Consider the following 21,980-nt stretch of genomic DNA (forward strand, 5'->3'; position numbering starts at 1 on the left):
AGATTTACAAGTGTGTGTAGGTCTGTTTATTTAAATCTGAATACAAGCAGCTCATTAAATATTACATATTTGAGGTCATTAATAAAAAATGTGCTCATCAACAAGTTTTAAAACATAAACTACAAGCAACCAAAGACCATAAATGAAGCACCATATATTTTTATTATACAATTTTTTTCACATATGTAGATTTACAATTACATGATAAGGCATAATGTCATCTGTATTATTTTTCATATTTTTAATATATAAGTTTATATTCTATGTAAAATGCCATTATATTGTAATATTTTTCTATAGATCTGTTGTCAAAGCAGCAGTATAAACATTAAAATACAAATATCTTGGCAGCAAGATGCAAAAGGATAAGAAACATTAAAAAATATTGATATTCACTTTTCCCTTTAGTTGATAGGGTTTAAATGGATTAAAAATAGCAAAAAAAAGATACATATTTGATATAAAGAAAGCGTTAAGAATGAATCTGCAATCAAAAGATTGGCGTTCTTAGAATATTCTTTTATAAAATTACGCTAAAATAATCAGAGCTGTCATGGTAAGAGAACATTTATGAGGGATCTGAAACCCCTCATGAATTCTTTTGGAGCACTTCTGACAGGTCTTTTAAAGCCTTTAGCGGCTCACCAGGCCTTCACATCGCCGACGTCCTTCGCTTTGGCGTCGGCGGCGTGACATCCATTTCACCTTCTCTTTTAAACGCTTCGCTTTCTGGCTTGGATGCCCTCCGTCATCCTTCCGCAAGGTCCCTCAGCTCATGAATTGCGTGTAGCCCTCGGCGCCCGTTACTATGACATCCATCCAGATCCGCATAGCCTCCGGGGAAGGCGCCACCATGTAGTAAAGGCGGTCATGAGTCTTCACGCAGAAGGTCAGAGACGGGTTGGGGCTCTGGAGGAGAGGTTGAGATGCTTAAAATTGTCTTCAAAGAAAGCAACATGCACCTGCTGCATGTGTATTTCCTCAAAGACAAACAGTACAGGCAAATATTAAAGCAAATGGAAATATTTTTTTTTAGGGCCGGGCTTTTCCGTTGACCTTCATTTGCAACATGATATATTTGTTGTATGAAATGGTTTTTGATTTAGTCCATGCTGTCGAATTTTTTTGTAAACAGTGCATGTGACTTAAGGTGAAATTTGTTGTTAATAATGATTAGATTTGGTAAAGAGGAAGCAATTACCTTGGTAGCAATGCGAAGGTGATCATAATAAACCTCTTCAATAGCCTGGAAGTAAATGAGTCCTTTCAGCTTTGTTTCGTGCTTGTCTGGGAGAGCAGAAAACAATGTCAAATGAATATAGAAATACAATTAAAATAATCCATATTTTTATTATATAATAATATATTTAATTATATAATTATATATATATGTATATATGTATATGTATATATGTATATGTATATATGTATATGTATATATGTATATGTATATATGTATATGTATATATGTATATGTATATATGTATATGTATATATGTATATGTATATATGTATATGTATATATGTATATGTATATATGTATATGTATATATGTATATGTATATATGTATATGTATATATGTATATGTATATATGTATATGTGTATATGTATATATGTATATGTATATATGTATATATGTATATGTATATGTATATGTATATATGTATATGTGTATATGTATGTGTATATGTGTGTATGTGTGTATATGTATGTGTATATGTATGTGTATATGTGTATATGTGTATGTGTGTATATGTGTATGTGTGTATATGTGTATATGTATATATGTGTATATGTATGTGTATATGTATGTGTATATGTATGTGTATATGTGTATGCGTATATGCGTATATGTGTATATGTGTATATGTGTATATGTATGTGTATGTGTATGTGTATATGTATATACGTATATGTGTATATGTATATGTGTATATGTATATATGTATATATGTATATATGTATATATGTATATATGTATATATGTATATATGTATATATGTATATATGTATATATGTATATATGTATATATGTATATATGTATATATGTATATATGTATATATGTATATATGTATATATGTATATATGTATATATGTATATATGTATATATGTATATATGTATATATGTATATATGTATATATGTATATATGTATATATGTATATATGTATATATGTATATATGTATATATGTATATATGTATATATGTATATATGTATATATGTATATATGTATATATGTATATATGTATATATGTATATATGTATATATGTATATATGTATATATGTATATATGTATATATGTATATATGTATATATGTATATATGTATATATGTATATATGTATATATGTATATATGTATATATGTATATATGTATATATGTATATATGTATATATGTATATATGTATATATGTATATATGTATATATGTATATATGTATATATGTATATATGTATATATGTATATATGTATATATGTATATATGTATATATGTATATATGTATATATGTATATATGTATATATGTATATATGTATATATGTATATATGTATATATGTATATATGTATATATGTATATGTATATGTATATGTATATGTATATGTATATGTATATGTATATGTATATGTATATGTATATGTATATGTATATGTGTATATGTGTATATGTGTATATGTATATATGTATATATGTATATATGTGTATATGTATATATGTATATATGTATATGTATATATGTATATGTGTATATGTATATGTGTATATGTATATATGTATATGTATATATGTATATGTATATATGTATATGTATATATGTATATGTATATATGTATATGTATATATGTATATGTATATATGTATATGTATATATGTATATGTATATATGTATATGCATATGTATATATAGTAATACTATATTAATAATTATACACATTTTTCTCAAAGTTAACTGGAAAATATGTGCTCAAAATGTTGTTTGGGGGCAAGACAGGTTGATAGCAATACTTGGTAATAAGAGGGGGGTAAAAAAAAAAAAAGACATTATTTCAGAGACAGGGTAAAAGTTAATTACCGGTACGAGTCTAATTGAAGCTTTGCCCGAAGTCCTAAACATCCCATTAATCTGACTTGTTTTCCCTCAATCAAACAGACCCATTGTAAAACCCCAAAATGCTCTCAGACTAAAGCTTCTGAGGCCGCAAGACATATTTTTTTGTCAACGAAACAGGTTTCAAGTTACGATACTGTTCAAATAAGAACAAAATGTGCATAAAGAAGAGACAAACATCCAGCAACAATTAAGGGCAACCATTTGAAATGCCGCCTTCCCTTTTTTTACCACCCTCCCTTGCTTGGCCTTTTTTTCTATAGCCAAAGTTGCTTAGTAATGAGATAAATGTTTTTCAAATGCAAGTTTCATTTGATCAGTCACGAATAAGCCAGGAGCTAGCCTTCGCCCGAGAAAAAAAAACACATCTCCGGAAACCCTTGCACCGTATTTCATCAGCGTCATCATCACCGTCTTCGTCAGGAGTGAGCTGGGCTCGACAAGTGAGCGCCAGCATATTTGCGCGTCATTTACAAAAAAAATAGCCGCTAATTATTTTGGCCCTAAATTATAAAGTAATACGTTCAAATAGAACCGATAAATTCCTCGAATAATCGGTTATCATTAAAAATCGGGCCGGTATCTTGACTTCATCAATTTGGATGTGCTTTTAAAAGAAAAGCCCACTTGCTTTAATTAGTGTCTGCTTCCAGATGAACCGTAGTTGTTTGACTTTAAGGAGTAAAAAAAAAAAAAACAGGACACCCTCGGTGTTGCTGTTGTTGCCTTGAGCGTGTTAATCACACTCGGACTGAAAGTTTAAAACAGGAAGTTCAGAGTTTTTAATGAACGGGTTCAAACTTGATCCCTCTAATCTGGGGCTTTTTCCTAAATCAATCCATCGGCCTAATGGATTTAGTTGGTCTTTGGGAAAAGAAAGGACTTCATTCAATAAATGTTGGGAAACAGTGTCCGAATTTCATTGACTTGGAGGCCTGGCAGATAATGAGTTAAACCCCATCATGGCCTATTGTCGGTATAGGTGCTTACCCACATAGTAGCAGAAGTTTCTCTTGAGACGATCAAAAACGAACCAGCGTTTTTTCCACGATTTGATTTTGCCGCCCATTTTGACCAGGTGACCCTTGCACATTTTCTCTGTGAGGATCACGAAGGGGCACGTGTCCACGCTGTGGCCCGACGACTCCACGTGGGAGCGCAAATCAAACTCCTCCTTAAGGTTGGGAAGGTAGCGTGTCATTGGACGGGCCTGCAATGGAAAACACGGTATATTTTCAATATTAAAATTGCAGTACATTGTTTATCTGTTTTAATAAGGAAATCATTTATTTTTTTTTTTTACATATTTTGCTTCGGTAGTAGTTTGAAGCCCCATTGTCCCTATATTTTACACACAAATTAATTTGTTGAGTCTTGTCAAAGAGTATTCAAAAATAATTATAATAATTAAACCGCCACCAGCAGGAATGAAATGAAATGCAATCCTAATTTTGATGTACTGAATTTGACTTTATGTTTCAGTGCTACTACTATCTCCACTGACCTGGGAAAAGTGTTTCTCCCTCATCTTCACCTCCTCCTCCACTAGCCTCCTCCTGTGGGCCGTCTCATCCAGGAGCCTCCTCTCGGCGTCCTCGCGTCGCTTCCGTTCCTCTTCCAGCAGATGCCGTCGACTCTGGGCCTCCCTCTCCTGAGAGCACGGTAGGCGCCCGCCGATAGGGAGAAGAACAGAGAGGGCGAATACGTAAACGCTAGTCAAATATTGCCATAAAAAGTGAAAGGCGCCACAGGAGAATTCAAGTCCCAATCGCAGATTTTGTCAAATAGATCCCCAAAGTCTGTATATATAAAAGAAGATGCTCGGCTGATGTAAAATGAGCCTTTGCTGCTTTTACACATTCGCAATTGAATGTACAATGTGTCAACATGTAGAAATGAATCAAAGAGACAAAGTTATATTTTACAACAGCATTTCACCATCCTGAGATTACTGATGGCAATTGGAAAGAGATATACTCCAAAAAGAGTACAAGGCATATCTACTACACAATTCAAGGTTCCGGGTTCGAATGGTGGTTAAGGCCGCGGAAAATGGAGCAGATATTAAACATAAGGTTGATTTTGGTACCCCTCAAAACAGTCAGTTCCAATACATCACTTTATAGGCAAAGTATAACTCCGATATGATAATATTTGGCCATACTCTATGCTCAATGAGCCTTGCTTTCTCCCGCTGAGCCTCCTTCAACATTTTTTCCATTTCCTCCAGCCTTTGGGTCTCCAAACCGGAAGCACTAGCACAAAAAACACACACACAAAATTCACTGAAATGTTAAGGGATAACCCAAGATGAAACTGACCTTGGAATGGCAAAATTTGTATTGTATTCCTCCTCACCTTTCTGGCGTGCATGCCGAGTTGCTGGTGGAGATGCTGGTTTCCAGACTGTCAGAGCTCTCCAGGCTTAGGGTGTCATATGCCTGGTTACTGCCAGATAAACACTGATGATGCAGGATGGAGTGATGGATTGTGGGAGAAGGATCTAAGGAAGAGAGGAAAGGAGCTTTTTAGCTTGACCTATCAGCGGTAAAGTTGAGCAATCGTTCAAATATTTTAAGGAAATGTTTTGTTATGTTTTGTTTTAAAGGAATAGAACTAGATAGAAGCTATTTCATAAAATGTTATGTTCTCTTTGGCAAAATTCCATATTCAAAAAGTAAAGTTTGCAAATCAAAGACCAAATTTCAATTTTTTTTTTTCTATATCTTATCAATTTGAGTTAAGGCTAAATGTACCAAGAGCATTACAACTTGAGTTTAAGAAACAATCCCAAGCCTTTTATTTTGCTTTTTTTGGAGGGGTGAATTTACAAGTACTACTGCTTTCTCTCACAGGGTGGTGGCCCAGTGGATAAGTCATCAGTCTCCCACCTCTGTAGTCCTGGGTTCAAATCCAAGTGCAAGCAAAGATTTTCCCAATATTATTCAGGTAAATGAATGAGGTAAATTTACAAGTACTGCTGCTTTCTCTCACAGGGTGGTGGCCCAATGGATAAGTCATTAGTCTGCCACCTCTGAGTTCCTGGGTTCAAATCCCAGTGCATGCAAAGATTTTCCCAATATTATTCAGGTAAATGAATGAGGTAAATTTAAAAGTACTGCTGCTTTCTCTCACAGGGTGGTGGCCCAATGGATAAGTCATCAGTCTCCCACCTCTGTGGTCCTGGGTTCAATTCCCAGTGCAGGCAAATATTTTCCAAATATTATTCAGGTAAATGAATGAGATAAAAGTATAAGTATTACTAACTTCTCTCACAGTGTGGTGGCCCAGTGGTTAAGTCATCAGTCTGCCACCTCTGTGGTCCTGGGTTCAATTCCCAGTGCAGGCAAAGATTTTCCCACAATTGTTCAGGTAAAAGAATATGTACAACTGCCTAAGTGTTTAACTGAATAAGTGTTTAAGTGTATAAGTATTCAGTGGTGTATGAAGCATTTTGTCCAAAAAATGACTAAGTGTTTCACCCCATTTCCTAGGATAAAACGTTTCAACACCCTTGTATAAGTGGGGCACGAGTTGGTGTAGTGGGTTGCACACTCGCCTTTGCACCGAGAGAACGTGAGTTCGCTTCCCGGTGTCGGCGGTTCACTGACCAAGCAAGCGGTCGAGGGTCGGCCGAAGGCCGACCCGAGAACGCCTTTCGCACATACAGGTCCTTCAACTGTCTTCCGAACTGCCGAAGGCAGTTCGGAATATAACCTTTTGCTGAAAAGTATGACTAAGTGTTTAATATAAATTAAAAAGATTTTTCTTTTTTTTTTCCCCTTCTTCTTATTCCATTGACCAATTCTTCTTTCCAAGTATTTTCAGCCAAACGACGGCAGCGGGAATCGAACCCAGGTCTCCCACACGGGAGTCCAGTGATCTAACCTCTGCGCCAACTAAGTGACTACACTTTTCTTTGTAATCATTTGAGTATTTTTAGAAGAAGTTCACAGAAACAACTAAGTGAAAAAGTGTCCCAACCGGGAATCGAACCCAGGTCTCCCAGATGGGAGTCCAGTGATCTAACCTCTGCGCCATCCAAGTAACTACACTATTCTCTGTAATCATTTGAGTTTCTTGAGAAGAAGTCCAAAGAAACAACTAAGTGAAAAAGTGTCTCGACCAGGAATCGAACCCAGGTCTCCCACACGGGAGTCCAGTGATCTAACCTCTGCGCCAACCAAGTGGCTACACTTTTCTCTGTAATCCTTTGAATGTCTCGACAAGATGTCCACAGAAACAACTAAGTGAAAAAGTGTCCCAACCGGGAATTAAACCCAGGTCTCCCAGACAAGAGACAGGTGAGTTAACCACAACACCACCAAGTGACTACACTTTCATTTGTCATCATTTGAGTGTCTTGAGAAGAAGTCCAATGAAAAGAAAACCATTAACAGGACACATAGCTCTCATAGAAGGGTGTTGCTCTCTGCTGGTCGTGACAGGTTAGTGCCAATACCAACAAAGTAAAACTAGTAGTAGGATTTTATTCTGACAATTTAGACAATTGTCTATATATTGAAATAGTGTAAATACTTTAAATATTGTAAAATGTAATATAATCCAAAGCAAACCCATTTTAACGCCAAAGAAGAAGCCCTGCCCTGACTTCCACCATTTTTCAACGCCATTTTCATCCCCTCCCAGTCTTCCACTTGCGAGTTTCAGTGTGGATTTTGACATTTTTATAAATTGTTTTTTTTATATATATATACTTAAGATTTTTTTAAAAAGCCACAAAGCGGTGAAGGTTTGCCGTGTAGTTTATCTACCTTTTTTCCCCATCCTGGTGTCCATATCCAAAGGGTTTGGTACGTCTCTCAGCATTAAGTGAAGCCCCTTAAATACACAAAGCAGGACAAATGGTTGAAAATATTTACAATATATCCGAGTAATTCATTTTTTGGAATTTTGGAGTAAACCGGAGTACCCAAAGAAAATCCACACAAGCCAAGGGAAGAAGAACATGCAAGGTGGACTGATCTGGATTTAAACCCAGGACCCCAGAGCTGTGAGGCTGACGTGGTAACCACTCGAGCCAAGTGGAGGTCTGACAAATAGGACGTTTATTGTTGTCAATGGCAGGCAATGAGTTAGAAAGACTTTGCATAATAATAACTAAACAATAACTGAAATACTCTGTCTGTGAAGAATACAAATTTTTGGGGCAAATTATCCACATCAGGGAGATTTTTCACATATGTGGTTCCCAACCATACAATCCTGTTTGATTTAGTGAATGATAATGTTCTCACCTTGGAAGTTTTGTCATGTTTGAGAGTGGATTGAGGCTCAGATGTCACGCAGTTTGCAGTAAAACACGGTACCATGTGACCAACTTCACCCTCTGCTTTTGACTTCAGCAACTGAAAGAATAGAACTTGCTTTTACACGATGTAGGAATAAATTTCCCTTTATTCACATATAGTAATCACACATCTTTGTTCATTATTTGTTTAATATGTTTCAGTAGCTTTTGCACAAAAGTGGCCGCTACCTTTCTGTAAACATCTCCTCACCAAAATTATGATAACAGGATACAAGTGCATACTTTAGTGATGCAACGATTAACCTGTTACATCAAGTAATTCAGTTTAGAAAGCTTTGAATTAAATGCGGGAAAACGTATAAGTTGACAGGTATAAAATAATTCATTTACAATTACTTTGACTCCTCATTGGTTCCCTGCACGCTCCCTGATCACCTCATTTCGCGAGTCGTGAGTTTACCTGCCCATGTCTGCGTGCGGAAAAAGATTTGGCAGGTAGCGGTGGTGGGCTGGATGGAGGCTCCCTTGCAGCAACGATGTCCTGGTACCATCGTTCAAGGTTAATAGAAGGCATTGCATTCCCGTTGAGCTCAGGCTGGCTCTGAAGTGGTGAAAGAAAAAACAGAGCGGCCAAAGGACAAGAACCAAAAGCATCAACAAGGGCCAGTATTTTAAGCAAGAATCTCAGCAATTCAACACACTTTCTAGAAAAAATGCTTATGACCAAACCTTTGCAGAGAGAAGGGAGGAAGGGCCACTTGAGTGGGACGCAAAGTTGTAATCAGAAGAAGCAAGTTGGAATAATGCAACGGATGAGGAAGAGACAGGATCAAATCTCTGTACCCCAATAATGTGGCTCAACTGGCCGACCGTGATGTAGTCCTTGCCCAAATAAAGAGTGCAAAAGGGAAGAAAAAAAGTGACAAAAGGGGGACACGAGCAGTTACTAACTGCAGAAGAGAAAGACGCAAAGATCATGCAAGCTTTCTACCTCACATGGCACAGCGTCAGCTCCAGCAAGAGAGAGGCAGTCAATGGCAGTAGGACAGAAAGAAGGCGCTTGCACAAAAGCCTTTCCATACATCCTATAGACATCTGACATCCTCAGGTACTCCTGAATCAACAGCCAATGATAAGCAGAGACAAACAACTAGCCACAACATGAGGTACAGCTACATCACTTAATGAGATCCAATACAAGAACTGTATCAAACAGTCTCTACAAATAACGCAAGGTTGACTACAATGTCATACAAATAAGCCTAGGGGGGAAACTATATTCCACAAGAGGACACCTTTCACCAATCTGGTGTCCTACAAGCACAATCAATGGATTCCGAAATCACATTGGTTGTACTTTCGGGGCTGGATATCCTACTTAGAACGGGGCTTGGTCTTGCATTGAATCTCATTTCAATATGATATGGCATGCCGACAATCAGAAAGCAAATACTACGGAGCATCTATGCATCAAAGAAACATGCTTTGAATTCACTGCATATTTTGTTTGACATTCTTCTTTCAGTTGTGTTTACCTCCTGTGGCTTAACGGGATACACTTCATGGGAAGGGATGTGTAAGGTAGAGGAGGGACATTGGCTATGAGACGGGTCATCGTCAAAAACAAGGTCAGGTTCGTTGATATGGAGTAAATCCTGTTCAAAATGGTTAGCAAATTTCAACATCAAAATGATGTGTGTGTGTGTGTGTGTGTGTGTGTGTGTGTGTGTGTGTGTGTGTGTGTGTGTGTGTGTGTGTGTGTCTTCCAAGTACTATACCCATTTTCTGTTGTACTCTCTTACCTCTTTCATTTTGCTGTTGCTCTTTGGGAAGTTTCTGCCACCAGTCATAGTTTGGTATCGGTTCTCCAGGGCACATAACCTGTCCTGCTCCTGTAATAGTACCATTGAGTGCATTCAGTATTGTACACAGGAATTCTCATTTTCAGTTATTGTGGCTCTATTCACACCTTATGTAACAACTGTAAAGTATTCGTCCTTTCTTTCGCCATCCTTTCACAGTCATTAGTCACTTGCAAACCCAGTTGCTTCACTTGAGCATCTAGCGTTGCCATTTTCTCCTAAGAAGAGAGGATGATGTCAAAATATGATAAGATTAACTCAGTCACTACCAGCCTTGGTATATGTGAATTATTCACAGATTACATGACATAGTATAGTGAGTAAAAGAGTCAAATAAAACTATGGAAATAATACAAAGCATACTGAAGTGTCTGTGTCATTCGTGTCTTAAAATTGCTGTAAATTTGATATGTAATCAATCTCCTGGTATTCAATAAACTCACATTACCCATGTAAAGCAATGTATTAAAGTACACTACAAACAAGCATCCTCCCCCCACCCACCAACCCCAAAACAAAAACTATTACCAGGAATAAAGTCTGAACTATGAGTTGCTGTTCTGATATACGTCACCTTCCTCTTGGCCACGCTGCAGTGATACTCAGTTTGCTGCTGGAGAAACTGCGAGCACTGTGTCTCCTTTTGCTCTTCCAGACTGCTTTCTTCTTCTAATTGGCAGAACTCAAGTTCCTCAAATTGCTTGGTGCCAGCTTCCAGAGCTTCAGCTTTCTACCCATGCAGAGAAACAAGGTTGAATAAAATACTCATATAAAAACAGGAAACAACTCATAATCCCTATTACTGTGTCCAACTATTTGGAAGAATCACCAAAGTGACAGAAATATGAATAATTCTGCATATCTGCCACCAGACCCGGTGACAGATACTTTATCTACTTCCACCTTACATGCATTGAATGATTAAAAGGGATTATTGCAGTATGGTGCATGCCTATTTTAGAGCAAATGTGTTAAGGTTAATGATTATAAGGCAGGGTTTTCACCTCTATATTCCAATAGAGGCAATCAGCAGAAGCATAGTCTGGTGTCTCATACTTACAAAAGGCATAGTAAGATATTTAAAGAAAGATAGGCTGAACAAAAGAAGAAATGAGAGCACACGTATTATTACTATTATATACACTTTATTATCTTGTTGGGGTTTTTTTGTACATATAGTAGTATGCCTCTCTTTGTTCTGTAGTATATGGTAACTCACTGTTGCCAGCCTATAAGCTGCGTGAGAACACTGACCCTTCTGAGCTGCTCCTGTAACTCTTCCCTTAGAGACAAGGGGCACTTATCAAACTGCTTCTTCAGCTCATTGTACTCATTCCTCTGCTTTTCCAGGACCTTCCGCTCTGCTGAGACATTAGCCCTCCCCTACAAACACATGGAAACACACATACACACACAAACACACACACACGCATACACACCAAAAATTGTGTCGCGACTACGAATGGGCATGGTGACATTGCATGAGTTGTAGTTTTCTATTCATTTGTACAAGTTGTTTTCAGTTTCTGTATTTACTCTAATCATCTGCCTGTGTTCACAATTGGCAAAAAAGGAAGGGTTAAATTACTTTTCCTACATCAATTTTTTTAGTTTAGTGATCCCAAAATCTTTGATTTTCAATTCTCAAGAAATTCCATCATGTACAAATGCCCATTCTTAGTCCACACACTTAATCTGAAAAGACAATTTACCCAAAAAAAAAAGCATGCAACCAAGCATTGTTGACCAAAGCAGTTTTAGTTGATTGAATCATTTTGTCATATTGTCAAAGGTTGAAAAGCTTCATTAATGTTATTTGTTGGATTGATAACAACATTAAAAGCAAAGTCAGATCTGAATGAGCAGTTAAGTGTTAAAGCAATTTGGTTAAGCCCATGCGGAAAATGTTGTCTTCAAATTCCAAATATTGCAAGGCTTTTTCTTTACCCACCACAAAATAAGTACTAATGCTTTGAGATTTGTAAAAGTTGCTCTCAATTTGGTATTCAGCACATGTCAAACATTCCCATGCATGCATTTCATGGTGTTTATTGTCTCTGCAGTGTTTGTGCTCACCTTGTCTTTCTCCCTCTGGGTGGCATTTTTCAACTGACTGAGTTTGAGCTGTAGTTGAGAAATAAGCTCCAGTTCTGCCTCCTCCTTCTCCTGCTCTGCCTGCCTCTCGGCCTGCAGTAAAGCCTGCTCCATCTCCACCTGAAGGAAACAAAACAGATGTCACCTTCAACCTATGCTATAGGAAAATATCCATATTGAACTTTGTGACCTCTTGTTTGGTCTCTTTGAGCTGCTGCTCCAGCTCGCTGACTCTGTGCCTCAAATGATCCACCCTGTCCAACATCTTGCTTCTCTCCTCTTCCAGGTAGATGTGGTCCTGACCGGTAGAGTACTCCTCACACTAATATCAGAATAAGTATAAAAAAAGGGTTTGGAAAAATGATGTAAGTAGTAGCAATCAACATACAAATCAACAAGAAGTGAACTGATACACAGAAAATGACTCCAAAATATCCAAATCAAACAGAAAGAGTCCTGATTTAAATAGTAAGTAACAAGAAAATCTTTTTGTATAACCTCTTGTTGGGTACTCTCTGTGCTGCTGGACTCCTCCGCCTGTGCCTCTTCATCATTTTCCTTCCCCTTCTGCATATCCCCACTTGCTCCTCTTCCTCCCCTTAGCAGCCCACTCCTCACAACCCCCGCCAGCTCGGCCGCGCCGTCCTCGTGGTTATAACCCGCACACAGATTGAGAATGGTCTCCAACCTCTGTCGCTCCTGCAGAAGAAAGGCGAGATAGCAAGAGGGTTTTGATACATACTGTAGATCCTGTTGCAGTGTACGCTTGAAAAACACGGTCACGTTTGAGCAGCTGTCCCAAAGCCACAGCGGCTAGACGGCTGAAATGTGATAGCAAGACGCCCAAAGATGGTATATTTTGTATTGGGAAGGGGGGCAAGTATGTTACAATCAGTTGGAATATGTGAGAATTAACTTATTGCAATTGGTTCAATTTACTTGCAAGTTTTTGGATAGTGTCAATTTTTCAAGGAGGAAAATGAAGGCTTCTTTTTAAATGAAGAATTAGGCCAGTGGTGTTGAAAAGGAGGGAATTAATCAAGAATTAGCCTGATGATACAACAGGTATTGTGTACTATAGTTTTTATAAGCCCAATTTTTAAAAATAAGGCCGACATGAACTTTCCTAAAATAATAATAATAACAACTCGGCGAGGATAAGTTGTACAAATTTTGAATGAATAATCCTATTAAATATTGGTTGGTAATAGAAACAATAAAAATAGCTTTTTTAGATAGATTTGCAACATGTTCTTCATGCTTTTAATCTCTTTAAAGCTTTTTAAAAACATGTCATTAAATGTCTTTGGAACAAGTGCACAATCTTTAAGAAAATGCAAATAAGCTTTTATTTTTATCATTAATTTCTCTTAATTCTAATGTCAATTTCCATTGATTATATCACATATCACGTGCTTACAGCCTGGCATGAATTAAAACATACCTTTTTAGCCGCACATAACCATTTTAGAGTTGAATAAATGCATGTTATGGAAGGCAGTATCCATCACAAGTAAGTAAACATGTAATGTTGCAACTTGTGAGTGTGAAGTGTGAGTGAGTGTATGACCTTGGCATGCTTGCATGCTTATCTTAGCCTGTTACTCGTCTGATTCAATTGCATATTGCCGGTAACCCTTATTTATCACCAGAGAGCTTGGAGTTCCTGAAATAGCGACCATCCACCCACCTACCCCCAGCGGTACCCTCAGCTGTCAAAAGCCAGCTGGAACAAGAGCTATAGTGGGCGTGGACAAATGGATGACGAATAGCTAGTGTGTCATCTAGAATCTGTGACACTGATGTGGGCCCTCGGTCAAATATACATTGCTTCTATAGTTTGGACACTAATTCACATTGCAAGTAAATAGTGTTTCAAAAACAAGACTTATAAAAATTTCATAGGTGAAGATTTGAGCCATAGTTTTAATCCAGCATCTCTTAATGATGTAAGGTAGAACCTGCATAATAAGTTATATTAGACTCAATATAATATGTATGTCAATGCAGTCATGGACAATGCATCTGAGCTACCTCCAATTTGTAATTGTATCAGCAGTAAATAAATTGGTCATCTAACTTACCAGCTTCTCCATTTCCTGGTCGCGTAGCCTCTCCTCTCTCTGCCTGCGATGGTACTCCAAAAGCTCATCCTCATTGTCACTGATGGCTGATATGCTGTTCTTGCGCTCCCGCGAATACGGTTTTGTAAAATTGCAGTCTTTAGCCGACGATCCGTTGGTGGTCTCGCCCGTCTTTCTTTGGGTGCGAGGACTCGTGGCGGGAGATGAGCCAGACAGAGTACCTGAGGTGAGGCTATTGGCCGAATTGTTAGTTGGATTGTGGGGGTACAAAATCCTCATGGCCTCAGGCTTTGGTGATGGCACTGTGGGTTTGCGATGAGTCTTTGGGCTCCGCTGAACCACTTTAGCGGTCAAGGTCTGCTGCAATCCGGGAGTCCCTCGGCGAGGCCCGTAAGGACTCAGAGGAGGAATGCTGGTAGATCCCGTGAGATCAGGAGTTCTGTGCCTCTGAGGAACGTCACTGTGAGGTTGCGGCTCTCGTCCAGGACTGAGGTGTCTCCTCTGAATGGGGGAAGCTCTCATTTGAGGACTTGCCGCTGCCACCGGTGGAGAATTTTGACTTCCGGACCCCCTGCTGGGTAGCGTGGGGCTTGACATGACCTCTGACCTGACATTCCTGAGAAGCTTGGGACTCCCTTGTACTCTCTGGCAGTCAGTATTACAATTTGAGGTCGTAGAGAGGGATGTTCGCGGATGGGGTATTGGCACGTTGGAACGCGGAGGTGCGAGCAGAGCATTTGCCGCCAAAATGTTGTACTCTTCTCTCGCCGTGACGCTTCTGCCGTTTAACGCTGAGGGCCGGTGAAGTGAAGTATTTGCCGTTTTGGGGGATGCTGGCTGCTTCTGTGAGAGGCCGCTATGGATGTCCTTAACTGAGTTGGAGGTTTTTGAGCTGCTGTTCCTGGGAAAAGAATGGTGCGTCCCATTTAAGATGCCTGCAAGGGGGGGGGGGGGAAGAAGGAGAGAGAGAAACACATGTGCGTCAGGATAGCTGTTAAACAAAAAAAGAGACACATAGAAGGACAGTTGCACAAACGCCATTAAACAAACATGGGACAGGACCTGACTCGGTCACATTTGGCAGTCCCTAAAAAGGAAGAAAATGCTTGCTTGGACAAGTTATTTCAAAGGCATAGGGACATTGTTTCTTTGTTGGCTAAGATGGTGATAAATGCCGAGGGGCCTGTGTTTTTGTGGTTGGGATGTTATGCTGTTCAGTTGTATAGTAATCCTTCAGGGATCTGGAGTTGCTAAATATAAAAGCTGCAGCAGTGGGACCCGAATGTAATCAGGGCTTGGTCAGGAAAGAGTGGGTTCAACACAAGGAAGGGTGTGGTGCCTTCTTTATGTCCAATAAGGTCAGTTTGGTTGCAGCCACAATAGGTGAGTGTCACCTTTTACACTCTAGTAGAATTTATGATCTTAAATTAGTTATAAATTGTATTTTTTAGCATCGAGTTGCAGTTCTGTTGCATACATGGAACAGGGCAGTTGTACATAAATCTGAACCCTAATTTCAACAAGAAAATATGTTTATTTTACATTTTGTATGATAAAAAAGCAAAAATATATGTGTTTTGTAGACCATTCTCACACAATAATTGTGTATAACAATGGGGACATGCCTCAAGTGTAAAGCAGCATTTGAAACCGGATCCCATTCAAACTGGGCCGCAGATAATTAGTTCTTAACAAGCTATTTTAGAATCTACTCACGGGTGGCATCAAAAGGTCTTCCAAATTCAAAGACCAACCAAAGCAGAAATGATTTTATGAGTATAATCCATTACTTGGTTTTATATTTATATGACAACATGATTTTTGGATTTGCAAGCACTGTTTTTGCAAGAATGTACACTTTTGCAATAATATTAGATGCAAATGGTAACAAGAAACGCCCACCCACATTTGTTGCTGAACATCAAGCTTCAGGATTAGAAGTATTTACCAATTTGTTGTGCTTTTGATGTGCTTAGAGTATGGCTTCCTCCTGGTCGCATGTTTTTCATCCTCAAGGCCTCTTCCGGATGGTTGAAGCGGAAAAAAGTGGACTGACCAAAACACAGCATGCAGCCTGTCAATAATGAAGAAAACGATCATGTGACTAACAGGCTGTGTCACATTGTCTATCAAAATGCAGTATGGCACTCATTTAAGTGATTGGCTGCCAATAGATGACACTATCCAATCCATTTTGATTGGGAGGGGCTAGAAGTAAAATAGATTTGACGTCTAGCTCCGTCAATGGCATTGAAATATAAACATTCACTGGTAGTCTTCCCATTTTAAATGCATTGTTCTATTATTGAAAATGTAAAGCTATGAGTTAATCACTGTGAAATTAAAAATTAAATTACACAATAGGGGTCAATTTAAAAAAAAAATAATTCTAATGTACATTATATTCATTTATACATTCATTCATTGCTGGACAGATTTAAGATGGAGAAAACAACTATACGGCATTCATTCAAAAGTTCTTTCCTTTTACCATAAATAACTTCTTGCTACCTTGAGATAGACGAAAAGGCTTGGTGATGGTGAGTCCGTCTGCAGAGCATTGGTTCCCGCATGGATATAAGGTAATGATTCCAGCCAGGTTTTCAATGTAGCAGTGTTGAGTCTTTATGCCAGCCCCCTGCAGTGTGATGTCCGTCCCTCCACTGCCCAGTGTGGTCCTCCCTGCAACAAAAATATTTTCCCAGCGTCACGTGCATTCGTGCATAATAAAATAACAGAGGTCAAAAGCGCATGGGCCCAAATGTTGTCACTGCATTCTATAGTTGAGTGTGGAGTGACAGGTGCTACGCTGCAGAGATGCGTTTAGTATGACAGCGTCTGCTGTCATTTTATTCACTTTGTCCGCATTGGAAAGTTGGAGCTCTCAGAATTGAGGCTAAAAAACACCACACTGTAATATCAAATAGACACATACAAACATATTATAGTGAACACACATTACCTTCCTGCAATGGCAGTAAAGTGATTGCTGTGCTCAAGCGCCCACTTCCCAAACTGACCAGATGGGGACGCTCTGCCTGAACTTTCAGTGACTTGCCAGTCTCAATCAGGTCTAAAGGAGTACCCTGTCGAAGGGAGATGGTTTGAAAAGAGTGAAATTCACTAACAACCCTTACAGAAATGGAGATACAGACAGTCCTACATGTATTCCGTAATGAGTTCATTAGAGAGTGAGTTCATAAAAAAACAGTCTCTGTGGCAAAGTTTGTTTTTTCATCATGAATAATCCCTGGAGTTGCATGACTGACTCACCTGCAGGACCTGGTGTGTTTCACGCCCTCTCTCCACTGGACCATTGCCCCGGTATTCCATGTCTGCAGGGCTGATGTCCAAATTTCCTGACACCTGATGCTCCTGAAGGTGGCACAGATATGGATGTAAATGGAAAAGAAAAGCATGGAATTAAATCTCCGAGACGGGTGGGAACTCTGCCACTACAGTTGTACTACAATAGGAACAGTGCCTTCCATAGAGAGCCTCGTGCCCCAGTTATAATAAGCCCACGTGATTCTGCCTATTATACTAGGGGGGATTGTTTCTCCAGGACTTGTTGGGTAGAATGATGGCATTGATTTACGCCTTAAACCAGGCAAAATTCTGGATGCTTATCACAGATAGGACGACTGATATTTTTCTTATTTGCAATTCCAGACTTGCTTGCCAGGTGCAAAATGAGGGTCACATCACATATCCTACCTACCTTCACTAAGATGACTCATATAGATACAAAACTCTGTCTCCAGACAGATGTTGCCGATTACAAGCATCTGTCTGCATATCGCTGTTACATCAAAAGAGAGGATGAGAGGGGAAACAACAGCAATAAGATCCAGACGTGACTCAAAAAGCCACATGTAGTTGCATAAAGAGCCATGTTTATCTCCCCCCCCAAAAAAATCACCTAACCTATTTGATTCTTACTATTCCAGTAAACATAGTGTCATTGAAAGAAAATACTAAGCATTTTGAATATACACTGCATATTTCTGATTCCAAAGGATAAAAGGCCCTCTATCATGTCGTTTTTATGAATTAATTAAACCCACTGTAGAATAGTTTGCCCACCCCTGTGCTCAAAACATGTCAGAGTATTGAAAAATAAATGAACAAGACACACAGATGTATAACTATTTCAATTCCACAATAAAAAAAATGGTCAAGGTATAACTTTTGGGCACTCGGTCCAGTTTGGGGGAAATTTTAGACTTTTAAGAGTGCCCTAAGTGAGTAAATATGTGCCGCATTTCATTTGTAGAGTTTTTTTAATCGCTTCATAAGGGGAATTGCAATCATTAATAAGGATAGCAATTGGGCGATGTTGACATTATGTGTACCTGCAGCATCGGCAATTTCAGCTTGGTGGCACAATATCACATAACTGAAACATCAAATCCAAAATTCTTCGTCCCATTCTGAAATCACTGACAGACAGAAACGCAATAAAGAGCCCCAAACCATCCACAGCTGCTGGTTTTCTAAGTTTAGCCTGGACTGGCTGAGACAACAGGGCGTTGTGTCTGCACAACTGATGTCACTCCCAATGAGAATGCCGGGCAAAACCGCTTTCTGGGACAATCCCCTCCAGTGTTCCCAATACCCGGCGATACATAGAACAGACAGAGCATGCTCTGACATTGGAGCCTTGGCGTCCCTTCTGCCAGCCCCCTATATAGCTGTCAGCGTTCTCGCGCGCCACGCAGTCAGCCACGGTAGGATAACGTGGCCAGGGCCCATGTGTCTCGTCTGCGTGACTCACACACAAGCCCGCCATGCACCACCCCCGAGCTTCGCTTATTTCAACGAACACACCCAAAGCCAGAGGGGAGTTTTAAAATAATGTGAGGCCTTCTACTGCAACCTGTCATTATTGGACCGGTTATGTCCTTCATAGCGGCCATGAGCTGCTGAAAATAGACACCGCCACCTCGCTCGGTTTGTTCTCTGACTTTTAAAGAGAAATCACATCTGCTTAGCGTGGCATAACAACAATTAAGCCAGAGAAATAAAGACTGCACTTTGAATTATGAAGACAACAATGTATTGATGAACCAAGTAGTTAAACATGGTACCAAGTTTGTTTTTTGTTTTTTTAACTTGGACTGACACATATGCAGGACATACCATCTCAATGCTGCCACGGGGTCCTCAAAAGAGTTATATAAGTATCCAGAAATTGTGGAACAGATCAGTAATCCATTCAACGACATCCATATTGTTGTCAATGTCTAGCCTGGAGCTGTTTTCATTCTCCTACTGAGTTCCTTAACTATTTTTCCCTCCTCCCAAACACTTCTCCTCCCCATTCTGGTGCAGAGTTACTTCCCTGACTTACAGTAGATTTTTTCTTTTTCAAACGGCTCTTCCCTCTAACGACAGAAAATTCCATATGAGACCTTCTGAGGACCACCCCAGGTGATCATAGGGGTCCTTTGTGAAATCCTTCCCTGGGTATTTTTTTTTTTAAATGAAGCCTGACAGATGGGTGGGGAAAAGAACTTCTAATTTCATGCCTCGAGTTTGAGGGAATAAAATGATTTTTTCAGGTTAAATGGGGATTTGATCATTTGTGGCGATAATATTGCATGATGGGATAGACATACCACAGGAAGTGAAAAAAAAAAACATTCTCTATCTTTCTCGGCATTCCCGAGGAAAGGATAGGCTCAAAGGCCAATAGAAACATTGGAAGTGAGTGGGAGAAATAACCCGGCCGCTATTGGTCCCAGTAGACTTTTCCCATGGTCAGGGCCAGTATGGAGATGGAAGGAATGAAACATACCAATGAGTCACACCAAAAAAATAATAATAATCCAGACCTATGTGCAGTTAAATGACAATTGTTAAGAAAACTCATTTTCTCAACTGCTTTATCCTCACTAGGGTCGCGAGGTGTGCTGGAGCATATCCCAGCTGACTTTGCCAGGCCCCTCTGCTGGTCTAATCTAATATGGCTCCTTGAAATTTGCATCAGATCAATGTGTACCTACTAGTTACAGTGGTTTCTGAGGAATTCTGTTTGCAGTGAACTTGCATGACCGACCTGCTGTCACTGAGCAGCAGACCAGATGTCTACAGGATGTCTGCATGAATGAGTTGCAAAAAGGTAGAAGAGAAGACCAGAACAGATGGAAAAGAAAACATTTGGCTCCTATGACAGCAAGTATGCACATCCTTATCAAAAACAGAAAGGTATTTTCCTACATATGTTCCATTTCCTGATCTTAGGAAGAACTGCTGCTATTGGATGGATTAAAAGCACTTGCAATCAGACAATGGATCAACATTGCAATGAAGCTTCATTGGTATACTCATTGTAAATAAACCTGTCATCATGAAAATCAGGCAAACTTAGCATCTGCAGACTTGTGTGTGTGTGTTGAAATGATTTTTTTAGTATCCATGACAAGTTATTTGAGAAAAAAAAATGTCATTTTGATCGCTCTGTCATTATGGGCTAACTGCTGCTTTGAAAAACTCTCTGATGTTTTTTTAGTGGCATTTAAAACACAAATGATGGAACAGTTAGAAGTTATAGCAAGTGTGTACATGTGTTTTATCATTTTAATCATTTAATTCGTACTAAAATATCATGCTGTCAATCTTAATATGTCCATCTTGCCACAATAGTTTCTGAAAACTACAATATTTTCCTAACAGTATGGTTTTAATTTAGAAATACTGCATACTCACTCACTCAGGCACATTTGTTGTACCTTATAATCCTTTTGGGGCAAATTCTTCATCCGCTACAATTCCTTAAGAGTCCCCCACTGGACGCTTGATCTCCAAAGAGCATGAAACTTCTAACAAAAGCATCCATTTATGGTGCTTTCAACTCATGATCTCATACTCAGTAGAAATGAGATAATTCCACCTGCTTGCAATGTAGAAAAGCACCTGTGGGATGAAAGAAAAATTATACATTGATATAAAAAGAAACACATTTGCAGATTTGGCACTTCATAAATTGCTTGAAAGAGTCAAATTGGTATATTATAGTCACTTTTCCATATCTCTCTACCACATGCAATCAATGTCATACTCCAGTAAACAAATATTTGCTCATTACCCAGTCTGGTTGTCAACTTTATCCTGTTGCCTGTAAAGCCATTTTAGATGGATGATGATGAAGAAACAAGACGTGACAGCCGTTCTAATCCTTTCAAGCCAGTCTTTCTCCCTGAAGAGGAAAATATGTTCAGTTCCACTCAAGGCATCCACATTCAGCCCGCTGCCAGGGACGTCCCTCTTTCCAGCTCTTGCTCGCGTAACCTATCATTTCTTACGCTATTGTTAAATTCAATCCATGTGGCTTTGTGCTAAAGAGCTATTCAAGATCTTTAACTTCTTGGACTTGTGATATTTAGTGGAAATTCATCAAAGCACATGTGGAGCAGACTCTTATGTAACAAACTACTTTTGCTTTGTCACATCTGAAACTGTACAGTGGAATTTACAGTCATGAGAGCCAAAATATATTTTATAATCTCCTCCCAGCGTAGAATTTTTAGCTTGCCACTTGCTCACGCTCAT

The 21,980-nt window shown here is 38.9% G+C and overlaps 1 protein-coding gene across 7 annotated transcripts; it reads right to left on the bottom strand.

Annotated features, from left to right (window-relative positions):
- Positions 1-11: 11 nt before the first annotated feature.
- Positions 12-21,686, bottom strand: phldb1a (pleckstrin homology-like domain, family B, member 1a). Of its 7 annotated transcripts, none has more exons than XM_077740209.1 (26): positions 21,517-21,686; positions 21,161-21,344; positions 17,700-17,801; positions 17,389-17,512; positions 16,938-17,108; positions 16,375-16,500; positions 14,427-15,361; positions 12,841-13,041; positions 12,533-12,664; positions 12,325-12,462; positions 11,503-11,631; positions 10,823-10,978; positions 10,356-10,466; positions 10,189-10,278; positions 9,922-10,041; positions 9,378-9,500; positions 9,116-9,268; positions 8,847-8,987; positions 8,373-8,483; positions 7,890-7,956; positions 5,473-5,617; positions 5,279-5,369; positions 4,619-4,765; positions 4,105-4,324; positions 1,202-1,287; positions 12-909 (listed from the first exon to the last, which is right to left on the bottom strand). In XM_077740209.1, the coding sequence occupies exons 2-26, from the start codon at positions 21,188-21,190 to the stop codon at positions 769-771; spliced, it is 3,990 nt and encodes a 1,329-aa protein (XP_077596335.1). In that variant the 5' UTR covers positions 21,191-21,344; positions 21,517-21,686; the 3' UTR covers positions 12-768. The 7 variants fall into 7 exon arrangements, with proteins under 7 accessions (XP_077596335.1, XP_077596337.1, XP_077596338.1 ...); XM_077740211.1 differs by having other exon boundaries at positions 21,138-21,344; XM_077740212.1 differs by lacking the exon at positions 11,503-11,631.
- Positions 21,687-21,980: the final 294 nt, after the last annotated feature.

Source organism: Stigmatopora nigra, chromosome 19, assembly GCF_051989575.1.
Source record: "Stigmatopora nigra isolate UIUO_SnigA chromosome 19, RoL_Snig_1.1, whole genome shotgun sequence".
Classification (NCBI taxonomy): domain Eukaryota; kingdom Metazoa; phylum Chordata; class Actinopteri; order Syngnathiformes; family Syngnathidae; genus Stigmatopora; species Stigmatopora nigra.